The following is a 27,468-nucleotide window of genomic DNA, read 5'->3' as shown; positions in this document are numbered from 1 at the left end:
TACACAAGTTTTATATTCCTGCAAGATTTCAGATAGGTAGAACAAGAAAAATAAATAATATAGTACCTTGGGCAGCAATGTATTTTCTCAGTTCTTTGAAACCCTATGACAGAAAGTAATACATTGTCACTCTGTATTTTAACTGCCAAGAGATACTAACATTAGCATGCACTTGTGAAGATAAATGAACAACAGTTCCATTTTGGACATTAAGAATATAGTCAACAAAAACCACTCACATCAATATGGCTGGCATTTATGTAGTCAGATCCTGGAACACTGATGACTGTAGAGAGCTCCACGCGGTTATGGTCATCTTTTCATGCAGATAGTCACAAAGACAGAGGGGTAAAGGAAGATAATCTCAGAACTCAGTTTGGTATTGTATGAGGAAGAATGCAGGGCATAAATAATTGGCATGAAAAACTTACTTACTTCTTTGTTTTATTTTTATACCACCCTCCCGTAAGGCTTAGTGCAGTTTACATAAAATAGGGATATACATTGTAATCATAATAACCATAACAGTAAGAACAAGAATTGAGTAACAATATTATAACAGTTAACAATATAATAGAACTTTCTAAACAGAACCCATAGGGAGGTCAGTTGGGTTCAGGATGTGGAAGGGATGTCTGGGGGGGCCAGTAGATGGTGTCAGCCTCAACCGAATGCTTGGTGGAGGAGCTCCCTTTTACAGGCCCTGTGGAACTGAGGGAATTCAGGAAGAGCCCTGATCTCTTGAGGGAACTCATTCCACCAGTTGGGGGCCAGGACAGAGAAGGCTCTGGCGCAATGCAGTTCTTTGGAGCCATGGATCACAAGCCAGTTGGAGGTGGCTCTTTAGGGGGTGTAGGCAGAGAGATGGTCTCTCAGATACACTTGGCCCTGAACGCATATGGTCTTGAAGGTGATTACCAGAACCTTAAGCCTGATCTGGAATTCAACTGGGAGCCAGTGCAGTTGTTGGAGGCTGGATGTGGGACCTCCACAGTGTTTGTGTGGATCCTGGCTGCAGCATTCTGGACCAGTTGCAGTTTTTGGGTCAAGGCTAAGGGAAGGCCTGCATAGAGCAAGTTACAGAAGTCTAGCCTAGAGGTGACCGTTGTGTGAGTCACTGTGGCTAGATGTTCTGGGGTCAAGGAGTGCACTAGTAGGTACACTAGATGCAGATGGTAGAAGGCCTGCCGCACTACTCTCATGACCTGTGCCTTCACGGAAAGGAAGGCATCATGGATCACACAGGTTTCTGGCAGAGTGAGCTACTGATAGTCGCCCTCCATCAAGGTTGGGTAGGCATGCTTCCTCACTTGGACTCTTTCTGCCCAGCCACAGGACCTCTGTCTTTGAAGTGTTGAGCTTCAGACGACTCTGCTTGAGCCACCTCATCACTACTTCCAGGCATCTGGCTAAGGATTCAGGGGGAGAATCAGGGTGGTCATCCATCAGGAGGAAGAGCTGGATGTCATCTGTGCATTGATGACATCCCAGCCCAAACTTCCACACCAGCTGAGCAGGAAGGTGCATGATGATAATTGGGTTGGAGAGAGGTCTGTTCCCTGTGGGACTCCACATGTGAACTGGTGATGGCTCAATATTCTCTCTCCTATAGCTACCTTCTGTCCGCGACCCCGAAGAAAGGAGATCAGCCACTGAAGGACTGTCACCCATATACTGGCATCGGTGAGGCAGTGAGCTAAGAGCTCATAGTCGACTGTGTTAAATACTGCTGAAAGATCTAATAGTACAAGCAGCGCTAACCCGCCTAAGTCTAGCTGGCAGAGGAGGTCATTCGTCAGGATGACTAGCGCTGTTTCTAGCCCATGGCCAGATTGGAAACCCAACTGGAATGGGTCAAGGGTTGAAGTTTCCTCCAGTATATATTTAATCCACAGCAGCCCTTTCAACCAGCTTCCCCAGAAATGCTAAGTGCGATACAGGTCAGTAGTTGTCAAGCTCCGGCAGGTCCAAAGATTTTTTTTTCAGCAACAGGCACACCACTGCCTCTTTTAATCCTTCCAGGAATTCTCCCATTGAGAGGGAGAGGTGAATTATTTCCTGGAGGTGGACCCCTATTCTTATGTTGGTTGTTTTTAGGAGCCATGACAGGCGTGGGTCTAGTGGGCAAGTGGTTCGCCTCGTTGATGTTAGCATCCTGTCCACTTCAGTGTTGTCTCCGGAGACAGTCAAGGGGCCTCTTGTTCACTTAATTTATTTATTAATTAAACTTAATTTGGAATGTCTACTTACAAGGGAGGATATCAACATAGCGGTTCTTGTTCTGATTGTAAGGTTTGCGTGCATCTCGTATAGAAAATTTACTGAAAACTCTGGGAATGCTCTGCAAAACAAACAAGAACATTCCACTTGAGTTTATTTAATTTCTAGCCCAAATTTCTTGCTAGGATTCAAAGCATATCACAAGATTAGAAACAATTCAATCGTGACAGTGTATAAATAATCTAATATGACTGGATTACCAACGCAATAAACAGCAGTGTAAGATATGACAAACAAAATGTAATTTCTGGATTGCAGATATTAGAAAATGATGCCATGAAAGCAGAGGATGCTGCCTAAACACTGCCACAAACAACACCCCTGTCCCTTTGAAAAAGCATCCTTCTGAACAATTCAATTTTTCCTTCACCAGTATTGCCATCATAATAATGACAATGCACTCCAGAACAACTTCATTACACTCATTCTATGGAACAGTACAAGCATGGGAGACTTCCTGCCTTCCTCAGGCAGGCCATTCCATAAGGTGATGGCCCCAGCCAAGAATGCACAAGTACTGGCGGTTGTTGACTGTGCTCATTTGCAGGATGTCACCTTTCTAAGGCTTTGCTCAGTGAGGCATATCAGGAGAGGTAATCTTGTGGGTATGTGGGTCCAAGGCCCAGGCATACAAAAAAGTGTTGTTTCCTGTTGTTATCATGATAAATGCAGACATACGGATAGTAATAATTTTTAGATCACTGACATAATTGTTATTTTAAGGAATGGCTGGCAATTGCTGTAATAAAATTTGATTTGATTATTTTAAGGCGTTTATTTCTGTTGATGCCCTGCAGACAGTTAAGCACCAATAAGTCCCTTGGGTAAGTATGAAAATAGTTGCACAACTTTTTTTCACTTCCAAAGTTGTATTCACAAACCCAACCTAACTCCCAACATTTCATGGAATCACCCACCCAAAAAAAGACTGTGGTGGAAGAAGTCAATATGTTTCACAATATCCAGAACCTGTTACAAACATATGGCATTATTATCACTAATCTTTTGGGCATTTGAGAGTTATTTTTCTTCTCCAAATACATATCTGTCTATGATAATAAATAATTTCCTGTGAAGCCCATTATGTGAATTACCTGTTTTTTTCTTTTGCTGTAATTATGCACCAGATAAATTTTGGAATATATCCATGGAATATTATATGATACTAGAATTAAAGCCTGTTGTTGCTGATACAACAGGTGCTAGCATGGGGGGAGGTGGAATAATAGAAAAGAGAGAGAGGTGGAAAAGAGAGAGAGGTGGAAAAGAGAGTAATAGCAAGTCATATAGGTAGAAGGAAAGAAAGTAAGAAAGATGGAGACAGAATGAAGAACAGAGAAACAAATATAGAGAAAAGACGGAGAAAAAGACAGAGAGAATTACAGAGAAAGAGAAGAATGAAAGACCTAGAAATTAAGAGAGGGAGAGAAGTAAATGAAGAAAGGGGAAGAAAGAGGAAAAAAAACAGAGATCAAGAGAAAAAGAAAAAGAGGAATAGAAAAAGAGAGGAAGGAAGGAAGGAAGGAAGGAAGGAAGGAAGGAAGGAAGGAAGGAAGGAAGGAAGGAAGGAAGGAAGGAAGGAAGGAAGGAAGGAAGGAAGGAAGGAAGGAAGGAAGGAAGGGGGAATGGCAGTCACAGCATCTCCTAGGCTGGCTGGGGCTTTTCGCGCCGGGCGAGCCTGGGAAAGACAGCCCTTCCAGGCACACTCTCCAATGGGCTGGGAAGCCCTCCTGTGGCTTCCCAGCCCAGGGGGGAGCGCAACCAGCCCTTTCCCCTGCACTCACCATGAGGCCAGGAAGCTCTCCCATGGCCTGGCTTCCTGGTCCAGGGGGGAGTGCAGCCATCCAGTCCCCCCCCCCCACAGTCACCAGTCCTCCAGCGGGCTCTCTGCATGGTGAGTTTGCCAGAGCTCTACTGGCTGGGGCTGTTGGGGGTGAGCAGTAGTGGGGCTGGGCCAATCAGGAGTCTGGACAGGCACTCTGCCCAGCAGGGCTCAGAGCTTTTATATATGGTTACAGATAATTAAATTCCAAGGATGGCATAGTTGAAAGCCTACATACAATTCAAATGGGCTAGCATTAACTAATCAATAAAGAAGAGTTTGTTTTATATCCTACTTTTTACTTCCCTGAAGGAGTCTAAAAGTGGCTTACAGTTACCTTCCCTTCCTCTCCCTGCTATAGACACCGTGTGAGGTAGATGTGGCTGAGAGAGTTCTGAGAGAACTGTGTCTGACCCAAGGTCTCCCAGCTGAATTCATGTGGACAAGTAAGGAATTAAACCCAGATCTCCAGATTAGAGTCCACTGCTTTTAAACACTACACCACACTAACTTTTGAAAGAAAAACAGCTTTTTAGAAAGGAACGCTTCTTTTGTTAGGACTGAGTCATAGTATACACATTACATGGCCATTTGGACAAAGAAAGAAACAGCAATGAGACCATATTTCTTTTCTCCACAAAATAATACCATCAAATTAATCCATTAATACATATTTTTGATTGGAAAAATACCTCTCAGTTCATTGATAATGTTGCTCTTCTAATTAAACTTTTATTCTTCTGGACAACCAGGAATCTCTTGTCATCTGCCTCTCTATATGACTATTTCTATGAAGGTTGTGTTGGGTAGGTGAGTCTGCCGAGGGCCAAATTTGAGGTCCGAGGCAGGATCTAAGCAGACATGTAACTGACCAATGTGCAGCAAGGATCCAGTCTGCCAGATTCAGTTTACATCAATCAATGCGAACCTAGCCAATTGATTTAAACTAATCAATGGTAATATAGCCAATCACATGCATGGGCAGGGAGATTTATTGTCTGCTTTGTGCATATAAATTGGGGTTTTGCGTGGGGTTTCTCAGTGCAGTTGTGGTACTAATTGTATCATGTTCTGGCACTAATAAAGAGCTGCAACAATTCCAGTATTTGTGTTCTTCCTGATCCATGGATTTCACAGATTGCATCTTAAGTATCTTGGATCTGAAGATACATCTTCCCAATGCCAAAGGAAATCAACACCTGCAGTTTCAACCTACATTTGGCTTATATATTTAACAAGGTACCGACCTGAAATTCATCCAGGAAAAGTCTTCCTTCATCTGCAATCTTTCTCTTATAGGTTTCCCATAACAACTCTGCAGGAATTGGCTCAATATTCATGAGCTGCTTTTCATCATCTTTTAAAAAAATGCAAAAAAATAAAATAAATCCCAATAAACTTTTATTCTATTAAACCTTTTAATTCATTAAACCTTTGTTATGTTTAATATGAACAATATTAAGATCTGTTTAAATGCATATTGCATGGAGATAATATGTTTGCAGCAGTATCATTACATACACAAAGTTAAACTTGAATCCATTAAGTAATGCATTCAAATAATGTGATGCAGTCTCTTAAATTATGTGCATTTATCCCGATATGCTGATGCTGCAATGAATAAATAACAGAGCTCCTAAAATTGATATGTCCTGTGCAATCATATAACTCTCCAGCAGTGGTTCTCAAACTTCCTGCTGTCAGAGAGCCAAATTACTTGTATACAGAAGAACTTCTATTTGCAGCACAAACCAATTTGAGTATGCTCAAATATGCCAAATCAATTCATATATACCCCTGGCTGTGCTCACTAGGCCTCGCTGGTACCCAGAAGTAACTGAGAATGCAAGGCAGAATATGCCAAACGCACGGAAAGATATAAGTAATTATTCCTCCCCAGGAAAGTTTATTTGATATTTCTGGTTCCTCACAAGGTAAAATCCTTCATGAAGAATCCACTCATGAGCTTCCATTGAATGCTAGGGATAGACAGATCCCTCTGTGAAAAAAGCAATGCTTTCTATGAAAGGTGAATTAAAGAAATAATGGATTGACTTCTGAGGACGGGACAACCCTGTTTAATCCATAACAAAAGTAGCAATGATTGTGGTTTGTTTGTTTATATTTCATATATATACAACCTGCAAGAAACTTGTGTGGTCTAGTATATATATAAGCTCAAAGGAGGGTGTGACAGATAAGGTTTGAAGTACTGAAACAACAGCAACAGTTAATGAAGGGCTAAAAAGCCTCACTAGGTGGACAGAACCAGAGCCATCGGCTGCTCTGAGCCCTCTGATTGTCCAGCAACATGTAAGCAGGAGTTGATATTCCAGCTGTATCCTGGAGGGAAGACATTCTGAATCTATTCTGAGTTTGATTCTGACAGAGCCTTAGCTGATCACCTACTCTGAGAAGAAACCCTACTGAGAGAGCTGAGTTTACTACTGATAGCTAGTCCGTATTATGTCTGGACAATCAAGGCACTTATTTGGCAGTGCAAATTTGGACAGTGAGGTGTTAACTCCCAAATTAGGCCAAATTGGAAGAAGAATCCTTCTAAGGAAGAGAAGGATATTTCCTTAGATTTTATCAGGTGAGTAGCCGTGTTGGCCTCAAGTGGCAGGACAAAATTTGCCATTGAACAAAATTTGCCATTTTTATTCCTCAGATTTGTGTGTGCGAAAAAGTATTTCAATTACTTCAGCAGGCAATGGGACATCTAAGAAGGGGGAAAGTGGTGGTACAAACTAAAAATACCCACTTTCTAAGAAGAGGGGAGTTCAGAGGGGGGAAATATAAATAAATAAAAACAAAATGGGATAAACACAGTCACAGAACCTCTCAGTTTAAAAGAAGTCTTAACATCTGCAAGGAAAGCCTATGAAAATCTTTTTAAAGCCTGTAACTAAGATCTAGAATGTATAAAATATATTGTATAAATAAACTTGATTTTGAACTAACCTTTCCCCCCTTGTAAAATAAAATCTTTAATTCATTTGTTGATAAAAATGCCCCAGTGCCATTCTGCCCAGCAGCAGAATGAATGAATCTCACTGCCCCACCTTCCCCAAAGGTTCTTGGGCTGAGTAAAGCCAAAAAGATCTAAAAGTGACAGGTTGGACAGTGAGATTCATTTTATTTTTTTTAACAAAGTACCCCATGCTACTAGGGTAGCCCAGTATCTGATGGAACATTTCATTTTCGAGGGAAAATTTACCTCAGAGTGGGGAAGTGGGTAGAGGTGACAGTCAGAGGTCTCCCTGGTATGATTTCATTCAGGCACTGTTTAAGGCAGGGGTAGTCAAACTGTGGCCCTCCAGATGTCCATGGATGACAATTCCCAGGAGCCCCTGCCAGCACTTGCTGGCAGGGGCTCCTGGGAATTGTCGTCCATGGTCATCTGGAGGGCCGCAGTTTGACTACCCCTGGTTTAAGGCTTAAGCCCCTGACAAGCAGAACCTAAGAATGTGCCCTCAAATATTCTTTGGGCAACCTAAAACTGATATGACTTTATGTGAGCCTAGTTGTTTCATGTCTTGTGAGGTGAAAGCTTAAGGATTTTGTGGTAAATCTGAAAGCAGAGCTCAACACAACAACAGTGTACTTTAAAGTAGTATCACAGAGGAGAAAAGACTTTGCCAACTGCCATAGGAAGGGGCGGGGGGGGGGGAGGAAGCTACTTTTCTTCTTGTCCTTACAATGAGCCAGGTAAAAATCCATTTAGTGCATTCACTTGCCAAAATATGCCTACCTTGAACAACAAGCATCACAGATTCATCTGAATCTCTGTAAGAAAGATAATCATTGATTAATGCTAAGAACAACATTCCATATAACTGAATCCTTCAGCAATCAAGTTTTTGGTTATTGAGTTACTTTAAAATACAATTTGATCCTATTCCAGCACAGTAGCAGTAATTAAGATGATAGTGTACGGAAGGTAGAATGAGACCACTTATTACCATGCTAATCTCACTCTGTAGGTTATCACCAGCATGATAAGGAACCATATGGTTTATTTCACCAATGTGCATCCTTTATCTATAATTCCCCCCAATGGGGTCGCACTAGGATATGGAGAAGAAATTTCCATACTACTGCTGTGATACCAAATCTAAGCCTGTCTATGAATGAGAAAGTTGCAACATTCATATCTTATTACATATAGCAAAGAAAAAAGAGCATTACCTTGATTTCTCTTTGTTAAGATCATAGATTTTATATAGAACGATGATTAAGGCCAACGTTGTCACAATAATAAAAAATGCCAAAAATATAATCAGGGCATCAGAATCATCTGTAAAATTAAAAACCACAGAACAGCAGCTAAATAGGTATGTTTTAAGACATGTCAACCAAAGTTAAGAATGCTACAAATTCCACCATAAATGTGTTCAGCTGTTGAACTTACTGGGATCAAAGGCAGCAGTCAGAAAGCAGCTGCTCATACTGTCTGTTCACTTTGTACCAAGCAACCATGAATGCTTGCCAAACTGGCTTGCATCAGGTTTGCACAAACTGTGCATGTGCATGGATGCTGCCAAATCAAACTGAATGGAAATGATTAGTATCACTAAGAACTACTTAGATAATCACTGAATGGGTTTATTGAACCATATCATCTATTAATCACAGGTTTATATGATTTGCAAATTATCTGACTGCCAACTTAAACAACTGCCTGCTGAGCAGAGCAGTCAGCAGCAAAGCTGGGAGTAATACAACAAGTGTTTGTGCTGGACTGCATAGTCAGGCAAAAATACAGTGAAGCAACCGGCAAAGAACAGATCGATGAGTTACTGAACTAATGGTGAAAAAAAAATCAGATCTCATCTTGTGGTCAACGAACAGGATGCAATACCAATTGGGAGAGAGGTTCAACCTAATCAAAGTTATTTCTTTACTATTATAAATCTTTTTTTCTTTTTTTTGCTTTGCAGGCTGCTCACACTATCTGAACAGGTAAATGAAATTCAGCACATTTAGAAGAATGAGTTAAGCTTTGACTTACATTTAGTTGTTATTCCAATATACTGTGGATTGGACTCAAAGTATCCATTGAAAACAGTAATCTAAAATAAACAGAAAAGAAGAGTAAGTGAAGAGTAAGTCTTCCTACTAAAGATTGTATCACCGAAGAGTAGTAATTTTGTACACTTTTTGACATGTCTGTTCTACTTAAACCAGAGCTGTATTTCATGAACTTGAAACTTAAGACAACAACAACAATAATAATAACTTTATTTTTGTATCTTGCCCTTCCTAGATATGTTGGCTAACAACATTGTTTAAAACAATTAATATAATAAAATTAATTAACATTAAAACACCCTTATAATTCACAGTAGCCCCCACCTAATGTGAGCAGGGGGGATATGAGATCCATGGAGGGCAGATTTTCTTAAGTTTTATCCATGAGGCCAGTTCTTCTTGTCTACTTGGGCCTCAATCATAGGCCTGCTAAAATAGCTCTGTTTTGTTTCCTGCAGAACTGGTTAATGGGAAGGCGACTGTAAGCTGCTTTGAGCCTCCTTCAGGTAGGGAAAAGCAGCATATATGAACCAACTCTTCTTCTTCAAAGGGTTCTGATCTAATATGGCAGAGTGTTCCACCAGGCTGAGGGCAAGGCTGAAAAGGCCCTGGTCAAGACCAGTCTCACATCCTTTGGGCCAGGGGTCTTAAGCAGGTTTTGGTCAGATGGCCTTACCACTCTTCAGGGTGACACAGTGGAAGAGGTACTCCTGTAGATATGCCAGTTCCATACCATCTAGGGCAGGGATAGTCAACCTGTGGTCCTCCAGGTGTCCATGGACTACAATTCCCATGAGCCCCTGCCAGCAATCACTGACAGAGACTCATGGGAATTGTAGTCCATGGACATCTGGAGGACCACAGGTTGTCTACCCCTGATCTAAGGGCTCTGAAGGTTAGTACCAAAACCCTAATCCAGTATCCAATCTAGAGCTAATGCAGCTGGGCAAGCACTGGTATCATATACACTCTCCACTGGGTTCCTGTGAGTACCCGTTCCGCTACATTTCGGACCGGTTGGAGTTTCCAGAGCAGTCTTAATGGAAGCCTTGTGTAGAGTGAATTGCTGAAGTCTAATCTAAAGGTGACCATTGTATGGATCTCCCTAGTGAATTCCAATGTCAAGAGATGCAAGTTGTCATGCCTGGCATAGCTGCTTCCCTTCCTTTTCTTAGTTTTTATCAAATGCTTAGGCCCTAAGGAGTTCTGTTTCTGTTGCTCTTTAGTAGCCATCATTTAACTGTCATCTTATTTATTGTTTTATTAATTATGCATCTATTTTATTTAGGCATTTATATGCTGCCTTTTCATATGGTAGCATATGGTAAACATATACAAAATTTATTAAAAATAAGATTTGGGCATCAAAAACGCAGCAAAAGCTTGTAACAGGCATTCACTAAATGCAGTGGTGATCATGGGAACTGAACATTCAACAGACTGGCTGCACCTGAACTGCTCAAGTGTGTCCAAACAATTAGAAAAGACAACTGTGCATGGATGCTCACATTCTGTTTGCTATAGCTGCTATCCAATTTCCCTCATTACTTATGGGGTTCCTAAATACCACATAGCAGATACCTGGTATCTGTAATGCATATTATGTCAGTGCAGTTTCACACCCATTAATGGCTACTGAGCTATCTGGATCCAGATGAATTCTTGTTTGCAATTTATCAAATGGACTCATGGTAGGCCTCTACTGTCTTTCTTGGCAGCTGGGCTCAAGTCACTGGGAAGAAGATGGGTGGGTCAAGAGAACCTACCAGTCCATAAATACCAGAAAAGGCAAGTAATAGCTGGTGCCAGCTGGCCCTTCCTGCTGTTCTGAATGTTTTGATGCATGCATTCATTTCTTCTCTCCCTCATAGGATACATACATGGCCACTACATGCATGCAACAATAAATCCATAATCCACCAATACACTATTTCCTGTTACCTCCATAATAAGGAATATACCCTTATTTTGGTGTAGTGGTTAGGAGTGCGGACTTCTAATCTGGCGTGCCGGGTTTGATTCTGCACTCCCCCACATGTATCCAGCTGGGTGACCTTGGGCTCGCCATGGCACTGATAAAACTGTTTTGACCGGGCAGTGATAACAGGGCTCTCTCAGCCTCACCCAACTCACAGGGTGTCTGTTGTGGGGAGAGGAATGGGAAGGCGACTGTAAGCTGCTTTGAGCCTCCTTCGGGTAGGGAAAAGTGGCATATAAGAACCAACTCTTCTTCTTCTTCATCTTCTTACATCTGGTGACAGGCCAGAAAGGGGAAACAACCAGTTGTGCCAGCCCTTTAACAATTCTAACTGCAGACACTCCACAGTCCTGGCAACTGGTAGTGGTTTCTCAGCATGCTTTGGTCACAAAGCATGCACAAAAGTATGTTTATAGTCCACTATGAAGACAGTAAATTATAATGTTTTGCTGCCTTTAAAAACAACAAAATCCAAATTACCCTTAGGTTCACAGAGTTCATTTTTCAGTTATTCGGACCTGGACGCTACCTTTAAAACTGTATTCCTTTGCTTGTGGTGCTTTCTAAAACATACACAGTGTCTTTCTCTAGACTGTAGCTGCACAACTCTTTGTGTACAGCAAGGAATGAACACTTTTCAAGCAAAGTAAAGAAAGCCTTCCACTCCTCATCATGAACAATTGATAGCAGGGCCAATTCTCTATCCAAGCTCCAAACCAACAAAGGGCAGAAAATGAGGAGGCAGCACCTGTGAAGTGCCTGTTGTTGGCACCTATGCTATTGTTACTGCTGCCTGAGGCAACATGGAAGGAGGGCATCTGGGGCAATTCAATAGCTTAAGATGAACCTGAATGACATACTGTTATTGTTTAAAAGAGTAATTCATGAGTGAAGTTCTGGCTGCCAGAACTGAAAACGGTAGTCCACATGCAAGCGCACATGGAAGTCTACATGTGGGAGTCCATATGAAATGCCTATTGGGGATAGGTGATCATAATATTTCTGAACTGCACACAGAACTGTAAAATAGGTCATCCATTGTTCCTCTTAATTTTTGTGAAACAGCCCTGGAGGTGGAGAGTGTCTTGGCTGTCCGAGTTGGAATAGGGCCAATGAGGGTCCTGCACCTGATTGGCCCTGCACCTACAGCTCCCTCTCTCCCTCCCTGGATGCTAGCCACTTTGCTCTCAGACACTTCAGGAGCCAGTGTGAGTGAGAGAGACACACAGAGAGCCCTGTCAAACCGCAAACCAGCTCTGATTACCTGCTATGGCTCCTGCTGCAAGGGAGAGAGAGAAAGGGAGAGCCGCTCAAACAAGCCCTCATTCCTGCTACAAACACTCCTGATTACCTGCTATGGCTCCTGAGAGAGATCTGTGCCTGCTGGTGTCCCCTAGGTCCTAGCACCCATTGCATTCCTGGTTGCAATGGGCTTTCTTGCTAGTTATGATTTATTTTATTTTATTTATTTATTTATTTATCATACTTCTATACCGTCCTCCCCGGAGGCTCAGGGCGGTTTACATTATAACAGAGAACCATACATAAAACAGTCTGTAGAACATGTACATCGATAACCAACAATTGCAACCAAACATAACACAGTATAACAGTAAACAATCGTAATACAAACAGGTCCAGGGCTTGTTGATGGGATTCTGAGGGGGGTGGCTTATTGATTGAATTCTGAGGGGGGGTGGGGGGGAGCAGGGGCCCTTGGTCGCTGTAGATTACGTCTGGTCTCGGCCAAATGCCTGGTGGAGGAGCTCCTTTTTGCAGGCCCTGCGGAACTGTTTAAGCTCCGTCAGGGCCCTGATCTCCTCTGGGAGCTCGTTCCACCAGGTAGGGGCCAGAACAGAGAATGCTCTGGCCCTGGTTGAGACCAGACGGACTTCTTTAGGGCCAGGGATCCTTAGCTGATTGGAGGCAGTAGAGCGTAGAGCTCTTTTGGGGGCATAGGCGGGGAGGCGGTCCCTCAGGTACACTGGGCCCTGACCGCGTATGGACTTGAAGATAATTACCAGAACCTTTAGTCTGATCCAGAATTCAACTGGTAACCATTGCAGCTGATGGAGAATAGGCCGGATATGGGACCTCCACGGTGTTGCCGTGAGGATCCTGGCTGCTGCATTTTGAACTAGTTGTAGTTTCCAGGTCAGGGCTAAGGGCAGGCCTGCGTAGAGCGAGTTACAAAAGTCCAGTCTAGAGGTGACCGTTGCATGGATCACTGTGGCTAGGTGTTCCGGGGCCAGGTAGGGCGCTAGTAGTTTGGCTTGGCGGAGATGGTAGAATGCCAGCTACGCTACCTTTGTGATCTGGGCCTCCATTGTGAGGGAGGCGTCCAGAATCACGCCTAGGTTCCTGGCGGAGTGAGCCGTAGAGAGCTGCACGCCATCCAGGGTAGGCAGGCGCGCTTCCTCGCATGGGCCCTTCCTACCTAGCCACAGGACCTCCGTCTTTGAAGGATTGAGCTTCAGACGACTCTGCTTGAGCAATCTCGTCACTGCCTCCAGGCAGCTGGCTAATGCTTCTGGGGGAGAGTCAGGGCGGCCATCCATCAGGAGGAAGAGCTGGGTGTCATCTGCATATTGATGGCAACCCAGCCCAAACTTCCGTACCAGCTGTGCGAGAGGGCGCATGAAGATGTTGAATAGGAGAGGAAAGAGAACCGCTCCATGTGGGACTCCACAAATAAGTTCCCGGCGGCCTGATGTTTTCTCTCCTATTGCAACCCTCTGTCCACAATCCTGGAGGAAGGAGATCAGCCATTGAAGGCTGTCCCTTGTATTCCAGCATCGATGTGGCGGCGAGCTAGAAGCTCGTGATCGACTGTGTCGAACGCTGCTGAGAGGTCTAATAATATCAGCAGTGCCGACCCGCCTCGATCCAACTGGTGAGGGAGGTCGTCCGTCAGGGCGACTAGCGCTGTCTCTACCCCATGGCCAGGCCGGAAGCCCGACTGGGATGGGTCTAGGACCGAAGCTTCTTCCAGGTATTCTGTTAGTTGGTTTGCGACTGCCCTTTCTATCATCTTGCCCAGAAACGCTAAGTGCGAGATGGGCCTGTAGTTGTTAGGCTCTTGTGGGTTTAGAGATGTTTTTTTCAACAGTGGACATACCACAGCCTCTTTCAAACCCTCCGGGAATTCTCCTGTTGTTAGAGATAGGTTGATTATCTCCCGGAGGGGGCCCATTATCTTTATGCCAGCTGTTTTCAAGAGCCAGGATGGGCAAGGATCTAGTGGGCATGTAGTTGGTCTTGTTGTCGCTAGAATCCTGTCCACTTCGGTCAGCGTGAGTCGTCTGAAGTTACTCATAGTTTTCTCCAAAGACGGCCAAGGGGCCTCTAGTTCACTTTTTGTATCTAAGGTTGGAGGGAGGTCATGGCGGAGTGTCGAGATTTTGTCCGCAAAATGACTCGCAAATGCCTCACAGCTGATGTCCAATTGGCTACTGTTTTGTTGCCCTTCAATCAGGGCAGTGAGGGATCGAACTACCTTAAACAATTGACCTGGGCGTGAGTCTGCAGATGCGATGGTAGCCGAGTAAAAATTGCGTTTTACTGACTTCACCGCCATCTCATAGGCTTTCATCTGCATTCTATAAGATGTTCTCAAGGCTTCATCACGAGTCTTCCTCCAAACTTGCTCTAGCCGTCTCAGTTCCCGTTTCTTGTCGCGAAGCTCCTCGGTGTACCAGGGAGCTCGCTTGAGACGGGGCTGGAGAGGGCGTCGGGGAGCTATCTCATCAATGGCAGTCAGCAATCTGTTATGCCAGTCACTGACCAGGCCATTGAGAGAAGTGCCGGGAGGCATTGGTTCCCGTAGAGCCTTCCGGAATCCTATTGGATATACTTTATACTAACGCCCGAAGCATGGGCAATAAAAAGGAAGAGCTGGAACTTCTCATGCTGATGGAAAGGTATGATCTAGTAGGCATCACAGAAACTTGGTGGAATGATTCTCATGACTGGAATGTAATGGTGGATGGATATGAACTGTTCAGAAAAAACAGAATAGATCGAAGAGGTGGAGGAGTGGCACTGTATGTGAGGAAAGGGCTTACCTGTCAGGAAATTCTAGTGAAGGAGAGTATATCTACAGTGGAAAGCATCTGGGTGAAAATAAGTGAGGGGAAAACAAACAGTGTGGTGGTTGGTGTCTGCTACCGACCGCCTGACCAACGAGAGGATGTGGATGCTGCACTTTGTGAGCAGCTTGAGAAAATATCCAAACGGCAGGACCTTGTCATCATGGGTGACTTCAATTTCCCAGATGTGTGCTGGGAAACAAACTCTGCGAAGCGTCCTCAGTCATGCAAGTTTCTGACCTGCCTGGCTGACAATTTCATTTATCAAATGGTAGATGAACCCACAAGAGGTTCAGCCATACTGGACTTAATACTGACCAACAGGCAAGAGTTGGTGGATGAGGTGAAGGAGGTGGGGACCCTAGGGGGAAGTGACCATGTCCTCATAGAATTCCTTTTGAGATTGGGAGCCAAGGAAGCTTGTAGCCAGACGCGGATGTTGGATTTTCGTAGGGCAAACTTTAATAAACTCAGAGACATGATGAGTGTCATACCATGGACGAGAATGCTGGAAGGGAAGGGAGCATGTGAAGGGTGGGCGTTACTCAAACAAGAGCTATTGCATGCTCAATCAATGACTATTCCAGAAATACGAAAACACTGCAGGAGCTCTAAGAAGCCTATTTGGATGAACAGAGAACTTCAAGAGGAACTAAGAAAGAAAAGGAAAATGTTCAGGAAATGGAGGGAAGGACAGAGCTCTAAAGAAGAGTACCTACAGGTTACTAGGCACTGTAGATCAATCATCAGAAAGGCCAAAGCTGAGAGTGAGCTAAGATTGGCCAGGGAAGCCCATTGTAACAAGAAAAGATTTTTCAGTTACGTGAGGAGCAAACGTAAAGTAAAGGAGGCAATAGGCCCGCTGTTGGGTGCGGATGGACAAACTCTAACGAAAGATGCAGAGAAAGCAGAAAGGCTTAGTGCCTATTTTACATCTGTTTTTTCCCACAGGTCAAAGTGTTTAGGCACATCTAGAGATGGCTGTAGCCAAAGGATAGTGTCTGGGTGGCAGGTTAACATGGATAGAGAGGTGGTCGAGAGGCATTTAGCTGCACTGGATGAGTTCAAATCCCCTGGTCCAGATGAAATGCACCCGAGAGTACTCAAAGAACTTTCCAGAGAACTTGCACAGCCCTTGTCCATCATCTTCGGAACCTCTTTAAGGACTGGAGATGTCCCGGAGGACTGGAAAAGAGCAAACGTTATTCCGATCTTCAAAAAAGGGAGGAAGGATGACCCGGGAAACTACAGACCAGTGAGTCTGACCTCTGTTGTGGGGAAGATAATGGAGCAGATATTAAAGGTAGCGATCTGCAAACATCTGGAGGACAATTTGGTGATCCAAGGAAGTCAGCATGGATTTGTCTCCAACAGGTCCTGCCAGACCAACCTAGTTTCCTTTTTTGACCAAGTAACAGGTTTGCTGGATCGGGGAAATTTGGTTGATGTCATTTACTTGGATTTTAGTAAAGCTTTTGACAAGGTTCCCCATGATGTTCTGATGGATAAGTTGAAGGACTGCAATCTGGATTTTCAGATCGTTAGGTGGATAGGGAATTGGTTAGAGAACCGCACTCAAAGAGTTGTTGTCAATGGTGTTTCATCAGACTGGAGAGAGGTGAGTAGCGGGGTACCTCAGGGTTTGGTGCTCGGCCCGGTACTTTTTAACATATTTATTAATGATCTAGATGAGGGGGTGGAGGGACTACTCATCAAGTTTGCAGATGACACCAAATTGGGAGGACTGGCAAATACTCCGGAAGATAGAGACAGAGTTCAACGAGATCTGAACACAATGGAAAAATGGGCAAATGAGAACAAGATGCAATTTAATAAAGATAAGTGTAAAGTTCTGCATCTGGGTCAGAAAAATGAAAAGCATGCCTACTGGATGGGGGATACGCTTCTAGGTAGCACTGTGTGTGAACGAGACCTTGGGGTACTTGTGGATTGTAAACTAAACATGAGCAGGCAGTGTGATGCAGCGGTAAAAAAGGCAAATGCCATTTTGGGCTGTATCAACAGAGGCATCACATCAAAATCACAAGATGTCATAGTCCCATTGTATACGGCACTGGTCAGACCACACCTGGAGTACTGTGTGCAGTTCTGGAGGCCTCACTTCAAGAAGGACATCGATAAAATTGAAAGGGTACAGAGGAGAGCGACGAAGATGATCTGGGGCCAAGGGACCAAGCCCTATGAAGATAGGTTGAGGGACTTGGGAATGTTCAGCCTGGAGAAAAGGAGGTTGAGAGGGGACATGATAGCCCTCTTTAAGTATTTGAAAGGTTGTCACTTGGAGGAGGGCAGGATGCTGTTTCTGCTGGCTGCAGAGGAAAGGACACGCAGTAATGGGTTTAAACTTCAAGTACAACGATATAGGCTAGATATCAGGAAAAAGTTTTTCTCAGTCAGAGTAGTTCAGCAGTGGAATAGGCTGCCTAAGGAGGTGGTGAGCTCCCCCTCACTGGCAGTCTTCAAGCAAAGGTTGGATACACACTTTTCTTGGATGCTTTAGGATGCTTAGGGCTAATCCTGCGTTGAGCAGGGGGTTGGACTAGATGGCCTGTATGGCCCCTTCCGATTCTATGATTCTATGATTCTATGATTCTATGGATCCATAAGTCTCTGTGGGCGACTAAAATTTGCTCGGCGCCCAACTGAGGAGGTGGTGGGAGCCTTAGCCGAGCCTTTAGAGCATATTGGTCTGACCATGGCACGGCTGTTATTGTGACCAGATCCACATCCAAACCTGCACCGAAAATAAGATCCAGGGTGTGACCTGCTTGATGGGTGGGGCCAACAACAAATTGCGAGAGCCCTAGTGTTGCCATGGATGACACTAGGTCCTGTCCAGTTCTAGAGGACAGTAGCTCAGCATGGACGTTAAAGTCCCCCAGGACTAGTAGACTGGAGAACTATAGCGTCCAGGCCGCCACCGCCTCTAGCAGGGCAGGCAGGGCATCTGGCGGTGCATTGGGCACGCGGTACACTAGCCAGATGGCCACGCTCTCGGTTGATCCCCATCCGAGGCCAACACATTCAATGCCTGGTATTGACGGCGCAGGAAGGGTTCTAAAGGAGAAAGCCTCTCGGGGTTAGGATTGCCACCCCTCCTCCCCGCCGGGCCGTCCGGGACTGATGGAGGACAGAAAACCCAGCAGGGGCTAGATCTTTGAGGGCAACCATTTCCCCGTCCCTGTTAAAAGGTTATCAGTAGCTTTCAGATACTTACTGTAAAGTTATATGTTGTCAGGAAGGAAAGGTTTAAATCAAAGTGGCATGAGTAATTTACCATCATCCTATCATCCCATTGCACTTTGTAAACTTGGCTAGGTCCATTGATATGTTTTGGTTCTGAACATAGAATCCGAACCTCATTGTTTTTGCCTTGTATGAAAACATTTGGATTTTCTGGAACTGATGGTTCTGTATAAAATAAAAATAGGTTATTTTAAAAGAAATCAATAGTAGCTTGCATTATAGTATAATGGTATATGATGACTCTAATATTTACTTTACATTTCCTTTGAACTACCAATTTCAGGTGAGAGCTGGCATCTGCTCTCTAGTGTTCAAGCATAGGTGTTTGACTGTCTGTCATTGGCTGGCTGGGGATGTGTTTGGAGGAACAGAATGGGGCCAGGGATAGTGCCACAGTCAATACAGTGTGGACCTCTCACTGCTGTAGTAGAACAAGGTGCCTGTGGCTTTCTTCACCCACTCCAGATGCCAGCAATAATGGTAACTAATTAAAGTTTGCTGTATGTTTTGGAGAAAAGTTTGCAGAATTCTCAAAGAAAGTCAATCAGTATGATTGGTGGAAGTGTCAACTCCAAAATATTAATGACTAGCAATTCTCAAATGCAATGGGTGCTAGGTAGCTTTCTCACTGCTCCCTGACAGGGCAGGGGGAGGTTTAAGGGGCTTGCCGCCCATTCTGCTGCTTCAGGGTGCAGAGAGCCTTCTCTCACTGCCCTAACTGGGGAACAAAGGGGGGGGGGCTTAAAGAGTGGGCTTAGAGTGAAGAGGAGTCTTTAAAGAGTGGGCCAGCATCTCTCCCCATTGGGAGAGGCACTTGCAGTCTCCTGGCTTCCCTCACTGCCCCTCCAGGGAGCAGAGAGCTTTCTCCCTAAGCCCGGACTGGGCAGAGAAGGGGGGGGGAGGCTTTAAAGAGCTGGCCAACATCTCTCTGTCTTCTCCCTGCACCCTGACCTGGTGGCAAAGTGGAGCTGGGCTTTAAAGAGCCAGCCACCCTGCCTATCTCCCAACTGGGAGAGGTGCTTGCCAACTCCTTACCTCCTATGGGTGGCCCTGATCCTTTTAAAGGCTCCAACACGGCCTACCATGGCAGGGCATGGGGGAAAGCAATTTGAGGCAGTAGAGTCACCCACACTAGAGCTGGCAGTGACAGCTTAGCTAAGCTGTGAGAGTCAGCTGTAAAGTGCTTGGCTGGTCCCTTTAAAATCTCCAAACCCTTCCCTGCTGCCAAGGCAGGAAAGGGGGGAGTAGTACTTGATGGCAGCAGGGCTGCCCGCCTTAGAGCTGATGTTGAGAGCCACAAGACAGCAGCCCCTTACTTTCTCCCTCACTCCTTCTGGGAGTCTTGAATGTTCTAACGCTCCTGGTGAGCAAGGCTAGATCTGGAGGCTTTCAGATGTTCAACACATTGTCAGAAGGATGGTCATGATTTTATATGGTATTATTCCAGTATGCTTTTAAAAATATAACAATTCTGTACAATGTGGTGACTATAGCAAAGACCCTGTTAATACACATGCCCCTCAGCTTGGAGGTATTAACTCACATATGTGAATAGGGTGACAATGAGTGTGTGGTGATAGTTTAGGTCTTTCCAGGGGAAACTGACACTACAACATTGTGCTACACTGAAGCTTTCATGCTGTACAAATGATCCCAAGAGCCATCAAATATAGAAGAGGCTCTGGTGTTTTCGTAGAAACTGTCAACATAACTCTGCTTTCAGCAATATCATCCCAACAAAACAAAACTACAGTTAAAGCAAGAAAATCTGCTCACATGTATCTTTACATGAATATGATAAATATAATGTAACAAACATAGTAGATTTCTATGGGGGGGAAGTTATTTTTTCTAAAGTTAGCACAGCATTAAGGAAACACAACTTACTGTCTGGATCAGTTTGAATGTGTATGAGACATTGTTCCCCATCAATTTTGTCATTACGTCTGTTGAAAATATACGCCCATACAGATACAGTATAATTTGTGAAAGGCATTAATTCATCCCAGGACTGATTGGTATTTAACTTAACATCATTTTCCCATGAAGCTAGAAAGGATAAGAATATTAAAAGCATTGATATACACACCAAAAATGTTAAAACCATCTATTTATCTGTCATTATGTTTATTTATGAAAGAAATTTTTGTGTATGTGTGTGTGTTATATCAGGTAATAGAACCGGGGCAAGGTTATGCAGAATACTGATGGTTCTATTCTCCAGGTTATGGATTTATTCTCTATGTGGATGTAGCTCACCTATGGTTGATCCGGTAGTGTTTTAAAGTCAGGAAATAGAAAGAGGTGTTTTTTTCATTACCTGCTTCTGTGTAGTAACCCGGGCCCTCCTTGGGTGGCTCCCATCAAAATCCTAACTAGGGATGACCCTGCTTCTAAGACCTGATGAGATCAGACTAGCCTGGGCTATCCAGGTCAATATTATTCTCCAAGCCTCCCTCTGAATAGCATTGGGCAACACAAACAGGCTGCAATCTGAGCATGACTGACAGTGGACCAAAACTGACATGAAAAGCTATGCTGCAGGGGTGGGTCTTCTCTCTAGTGAAGTTCCCATATCTATGTGAATCCTTCAACCTCCAATGTCATTTCTGGGAGGCTCAAAGATGGATGCTTGGGGGAGGGAAAGGAAAAGCCCATTTCCAACAACTTGCATTGATGTTATACATGGAACAAATCAATTTTTCAAACATTCCCATCCACTTATTGGCGGGATCCCATAGAGGAAGTTTCTATGGTCTCCGGGCTCTAGCAATGTACAGGTTCTTCCTCAAACACAATTTCCATACAACTATTAAAATAACTAGCATTTTTCAAGTTTCTAATAAATACCATGTCTTATTTGAAACACTGCAGTAAACTGTTGGATTAGGAGTTCAGGGGAGGACATTAGATTTTTGCTTAGTGATTCTTTCATGCTTTTAAAACCTGAAGGTGCTATATGGGACTGCACTGGAGAGAGACAAGAGTAGCAATAAAACGGAAAAATATTCATGCAAATTTACAGCAGGTTCAGGGAAAATATACTTACTTTCACCTTGAGAAAAACTGAGGCGGACAATGTAGCCATTAATAGGACTGTTCCATTCATTCTGCCAGTGGACTGAAATAGTTCTTGAAGATTTTGTGATTAAATTACAAACACTAAGGATGTCTGGCTCTGTTAAGAGAAAATTAGGACAACATGCACTTTTACAAAGCACTGTATGTTTACCAGGTTGACAAGTCAACAGTCTTGTTGACACTAGCAACAATTTTCCCAAATTGCATCCTCCTTCAAGAAAGGGAAAAAGGAGCATCTGGAAAACTATCGACCCATCAGCTTGATATCTGTAGGTGGCAAAATTTTGGAACAAATAATCAAACACTCGGTCCTTGAGCAGCTGGAACAGAGAGCTGTGATTTCTAAGACTCAGCATGGGTTTCTCAAGAACAAGTCATGTCAAACCAACCTTAACTCTTTTTTTGAGAAAGTGACTACCTTGCTGGACCAGGGGAATGCCGTGGACATAATTTATCTGGATTTCAGTAAAGTGTTTGATAAGATTCAACATGATATTCTTGTTGACAAATTGGTAAAATGTGGTATGGATCCTAATTCTGTCAGGTGGATCAATAACTGGGTGGCAAATCGTATCCAGAGGGTACTTCTTAATGGTTCAGCATCTTCTTGGAAAAGAGTGCCAAGTGGAGTATCCAAGGGATCTGTCCGGGGGCCTGTATTGTTCAACATATTTATAGATGATTTGGATGAGGGATTAGAGGGGATACTTATTAAATTTGAAGACAATACTAAACTGGGAGGGGTAGGAAACACAACAGAAGACAGAATCAGAATACAGGATGATCTTGATAAGCTCGAGAAGTGGGCTAAACTGAATAAAATGTTCAATAGGGATAAATGTAAAGTTCTGCATTTAGGTAGGAAAAACCAAATACATCAATATAGGATGGGGGAGACTTGTCTTGGCAGTAGCATGTGTGAAAAGGATCTAGGAGTCTTAGTAGACCTTACATTGAACATGAGTCAGCAGTGTGACTTGGTGGCTAAAAAGGCAAATGGGATTTTGGACTGTATTAAATAAAGTATAGTGTCTAGATCACGATATACTCTGCTCTGTTTTGCTCTGAGTCAGCCTCATGTGGAATACTGTGTTCAGTTTTGGGCACCCCAGTTGAAGAAGGATATTGACAAACTGGAGCATGTCCAGAGGAGGGCAACAAAGATGGTGAGGGGTTTGGAGACCAAGACGTATGAAGAAAGGTGGGGGGAGCCTAGTCTGTTTAGCCTGGAGAGGAGACGACTGAGAGGGGATTTGATAACCATCTTTAAGTATTTAAAAGGGTGCCATATAGAGCAGGGGTAGTCAACCTGTGGTCCTCCAGATGTGCATGGACTACAATTCCCATGAGCCCATGCCAGCATTTGCTGGCAGGTGCTCATGGGTATTGTAGTCTGTGAACATCTGGAAAACCACAGGTTGACTACCCCTGATATAGAGGATGGAGCAGAGTTGTTTTCTCTTGCCCCATAGGGACGGAAGAGAACCAATGGGATGAAATTAATTTTTTTTAAATTCCATATAAACATCCGGAAGAAGTTCCTGACAGAGAGGTTTCTCAGTGGAACAGGCTTCCTCGGGAGGTGGTGGGTTCCCCATCTTTGGAAAATTTTAAACAGAGGCTAGATAATCATCTGATGGAGAGGCTGATTCTATGAAGGCTCAAGAGGGTGGCAGGTAACAGTGGATGAGTGAAAGGGTTCTGAGTGTCCTGCATAATGCAGGGGGTTGGACTAGATGACCCAGGAGATCCCTTCGAACTCTAATATTCTATGGTTCTATTATTCTCCTTGGTGTTCAGTGCAGCACGTATAATCAGGGCGAAGAGAGAATCTGTGATCTGTCTGGATTCCATCACTCTCCCCAAACTGCCTGTCTGGGAGATTTCCATGCAAGAGTGTTTGTACTTGGAACTGGACTCCCAGAGCAAATTTACTAACCACAGCAAAGAATTTGTTTTTAAAGGCCTCAAGACTTTTAATTCTGGGGCAATTCAGTATCCTTTAAGAGTGTATGCTGTAACAGATGGTTCAAAATATACAGTATTTGCTGGCGTATAAGACTACTTTTCCCCCCTGAAAAACATGCCTCCATATGGGGGGAGTCGTCCTATATGCCAGGTGCACTTCAGTTGGGATAGACATAGCTGCTCATAGTGGCCCATAGTAGCCCATAGTACTGTATTTTGAGTGGAAATGTTTGAGGAAATGTTGTCTTATACGCCCAGTCGTCTTATACGCCGGCAAATACGGGTATATCACAAAATATAACTGGTTCTACACATACTGCATATCATAGCTAGGATCTGACATTCAAAATGACAAGGCAAACAGACGACTAAGGGTGTAGGAATTTTGAATAGTTATCATAAATGTACCTGTTCCTGAAAAGGTTTAGATTTAAATGGACCAGACTCTGCAGAATTTGTTAGTCTAATCCCAAAGCAGTATTCATACAATGCAATCCTGTGCAAATTTACATGGCAGTAAGCCCCACTGAACTATGCAGGACTTACTTTTGAGTAAACAATGCATGGGATTACATTATTAATTTCTTCTGGGAGGTACATGACATCCAAACCAACTCTATCCTTGATACGAAAGTTGCTTTCTGAGAAAAGTCAATTAGTAGAAAAGCACAAGAAATAACTGAGATACTCAAAACAACTTTGAAATACTCACTTCCAAAATCTGTCGTTATAGCAATGGTTTTGTTCACTTTTTCATTTTGAAGAAATATTTCTGATTTGCAACTATAGTTTTTGTTGGGTGATAAATTCTGGATTTCACAGTGAGGTTTAGAAGTACAGCTTTCAGGGCAATTCTGTGCATCTTGGGAACCAGAAGCTACATGTGAAGAACAAACAAACAAACAAACAAAAATCATTTATCTCTTAATTTATAAAGCTAGCATATTCCAATGATTGTTCAATGAATTAATAATGGTAATTCATTAAATTCATATTTACTGTTAGAATTATTACTGATCGTTGTGTTATGAGTGTTATTTAATATATGATGGTCTATGTATTCCATGACATTCCATGTAAACCGCCCTAGGCCGTATGGGAGGGCAGCATAAAAATCTAAGTAAATCAATAAATACATGATGATAAATGTTCTTTGTGTTGCACGGTGAATTTCACTGTAAACTGACCTGAGCCACAAGGTGTATAAGTATAATGAGGTGTATAAGTATAATAAAATAAAATAAAGCTAGCAAAGTCTTTGAAAATATTTTTCTCTCCTTGCTAATTACATATATTGTGATATATCCATACACAAGATTAAAAAAAAAACAGCTCCCCAACAAAGTCCTTTTAATTTGGGCATTATCAAACAAACGCAAGAACTACTGAAAATCCTACCAGGTCGACAGCAGTATGAATAGGTCACATCACAATGCTGAGGAGTATCCCATATTAAGGTGATACTGGTATCAGTGACATTAATTCCTTTTAAGTTGCTTCTAACTGAAAAAAGAAAAAAGGAACACATTGTTATGATAATCTTTTCAGTATTAAGTTCCATGTTTTAGGAAAATTCTAGATAACATTTTACAGTTATAAAAAAAAGATGTGGCTGGCACATCTCTGGTTCTAATGAGACACATTTTCTACTGAAATCAGAAGGAGTGGTTAATCTTGACAGGATTCTGTCCACTGCTTTTGCCACAGTTATCCTTACAGTATTATCTAAGAGATATAAACAGAGGTTTGAATCACACCATACATCAGCAGAAGGCACAAATGTTAACCAGTCTTCATAGCTTTCCCTTTCCTTCCTGGACCATTTATGCACTGGGAACTTCACTGCCCCAGCTCTCGTGCAAGAGCACAAATAGGGGGCAGATAAGATGCACTGGGCCAAATGCTCCCCCGTGTGGGTGCAGGAAGAGGTGGGGCAACCTGCCACAACTAAAACTCCAGCCTGCAGCCTGGTATGAAACCTCCAGTGCGTAAATGGTCCTGGGCAAACTTTTCCTGTGTGTTAGGTGCTGTCGAGTTGCTTCCAACTTATGGCAAACCTATGAATTAGTGACCATCAGAATTCCCCACAGGTGACACCCTTGCTACCTCCAGAACATTTATTTGTAGTATTATGACCTGAACGGAGAATCTGCCTCTCAACTGTTTGGTTTCAATAGCTTGGAACCATTGAAACCCTGCTTTCCTCTTCCAGTGGCTTTTCATTAGGATCAGAAGGCAGAATATAGATAGCTCTAGGGCATTTAAACCACCATTGCTTTCTGTTCCTGATAGCTTTTAGCAAGAAGAATAAATGGCTCTGAGCCATATAAACCTCTGCTGCTTTTTGCTCCTGGTGGTTTTTCACAGACAGCAGAAAGCAGAGAACCCTTTAACCACTGCTTTCAGCTCACCTGTGGCATTTCACCCCTTCTTTCCTGCTGGCAACAGCTCTCCACAGCCAGCAGAAAGGAAGGAGTACATTGTCTCCCACTGAGTATTTCAACCACCTGTCTACCAGCTGTGGCTTGGAGCAATTTAAACCCCCTTTTTTGCCCCCCATCATTTTCTCAAGGAGCAGAAAGCAAGGGGTAAAACTTTAAATACCTCTCAAATTGATACAAACTAGCTGTGACCCAGAAAGGTTTCAAGATCACATGACAATGCATCAGGTCAGTAGTGGATGAATGCCTTCCTGCAGTATGGGAAACCCCCCCCCCCCCCAAAAAAAATATATATATTTCTTTGTAGCTTCACCATTCAAATGCTTAGAAAGTCTGACTTGGGATACAATCTTCCAGCCCTGCATATATTCTTCTAACCATTCAAGGTTTAGCTCCCTACAACAGGTCAACAAACTGGAAAACCAACAGTCCTAACTTTTCTTCCATTGATTTACAGTTAGTCTTACCAGGGGGAACTGTAATTGGTACTGGGTTTTGACACTGAGGCAAATTTGCACATATGTTGTAAGTTCTGCACTCTTGAAGCCCAGAAACAATTTCATCATCCTTATTCCATTGACAGCCGTCACAGTAAACGTCCTTGCACTTAGAAAGGTTTTCCCCAGCAAGTTTTGCATGGACAGAGACATTATCAAATGTATAATAGGTCACTGAAAGATTAACTAAGAGAAGAAGACAGGAAATGTTAAAACATTTGGTCTAAAACATTCTCTTGCATTCTTGCATAAGAATCCTTGCATGTACATCTGAACAAAGTTTGAGTCCAGTGGCAGCTGAATAACTAAGTTTTATTCTGGGTATAAGTTTTCATGTGCAATCGCACTTCTTCAAGAGACTTCTTCAAACTGCTTCAGACCAACACGGCTACCCTCCTGAATCTAGCTTGCATGAGCATTGCAGTGTCAGTTGTACATTGCGATTCGGCTGCCGAAGCGGCCATTCTCGCCCGTAACAGCCATCGCAGCGCCACGGGGCAGGGGGGAGGAAGGCGGGGCGGCATCGCGATGGTGGGTGCACTCACGCAGGCACAGAGCTCCACACCTGTGTGAGTGCTCTCACCATCGCACAGCTGCCCGTGCCTTCCCCCCCCCGAAGTGCAACGCTGGTTGCTACAGGTGGGAACGGCTGCTTCGGCAGCCGAATCGCACAACCATATAGCTATGCTAGTGCTGACATAGATCTTTGGAGAGTTCCACCCCCACCCCAAAATTATTTTTTACAGTTTCATTTATGTAAGTAGGAGGACAAACCTTATATCCACCAAGATGAAGAAGAAGAAGAGTTGGTTTTTATATGCCGCTTTTCCCTACCCGAAGGAGGCTCAAAGCGGCTTACAGTCGCCTCCCCTTTCCTCTCCCCACAACAGACACCCTGTGGGGTGGCTGAGAGAGCCCTGATATCACTGCTCGGTCAGAACAGTTTTATCAGTGCCGTGGCGAGCCCAAGGTCACCCAGCTGGTTGCATGTGGGGGAGCGCAGAATCGAACC

General features: G+C 43.6%; 1 protein-coding gene across 1 annotated transcript in view; it reads right to left on the bottom strand.

Moving 5' to 3' along the window:
- Window positions 1-27,468, bottom strand: part of PTPRC (protein tyrosine phosphatase receptor type C) — a 118,288-nt gene that overhangs the window by 21,590 nt on the left and 69,230 nt on the right. Inside the window, exons 7-19 of the mRNA XM_077332738.1 lie at window positions 26,427-26,642; window positions 24,917-25,021; window positions 24,231-24,395; window positions 21,519-21,647; window positions 20,357-20,518; window positions 18,441-18,634; window positions 9,117-9,177; window positions 8,294-8,402; window positions 7,857-7,891; window positions 5,350-5,459; window positions 2,251-2,341; window positions 240-316; window positions 67-103 (exon numbers count right to left, since the gene is read on the bottom strand). Of these exons, the coding sequence (XP_077188853.1) occupies window positions 67-103; window positions 240-316; window positions 2,251-2,341; window positions 5,350-5,459; window positions 7,857-7,891; window positions 8,294-8,402; window positions 9,117-9,177; window positions 18,441-18,634; window positions 20,357-20,518; window positions 21,519-21,647; window positions 24,231-24,395; window positions 24,917-25,021; window positions 26,427-26,642 (1,491 nt within the window). The remainder of the gene's footprint in view (window positions 1-66; window positions 104-239; window positions 317-2,250; window positions 2,342-5,349; window positions 5,460-7,856; window positions 7,892-8,293; window positions 8,403-9,116; window positions 9,178-18,440; window positions 18,635-20,356; window positions 20,519-21,518; window positions 21,648-24,230; window positions 24,396-24,916; window positions 25,022-26,426; window positions 26,643-27,468) is intronic.

This window comes from Paroedura picta, chromosome 4, assembly GCF_049243985.1.
Source record: "Paroedura picta isolate Pp20150507F chromosome 4, Ppicta_v3.0, whole genome shotgun sequence".
NCBI classification, from domain to species: domain Eukaryota; kingdom Metazoa; phylum Chordata; class Lepidosauria; order Squamata; family Gekkonidae; genus Paroedura; species Paroedura picta.
The sequence above is the reverse complement of the archived record's forward strand: the minus strand, read 5'-3'. Positions and strand labels throughout refer to the sequence as shown.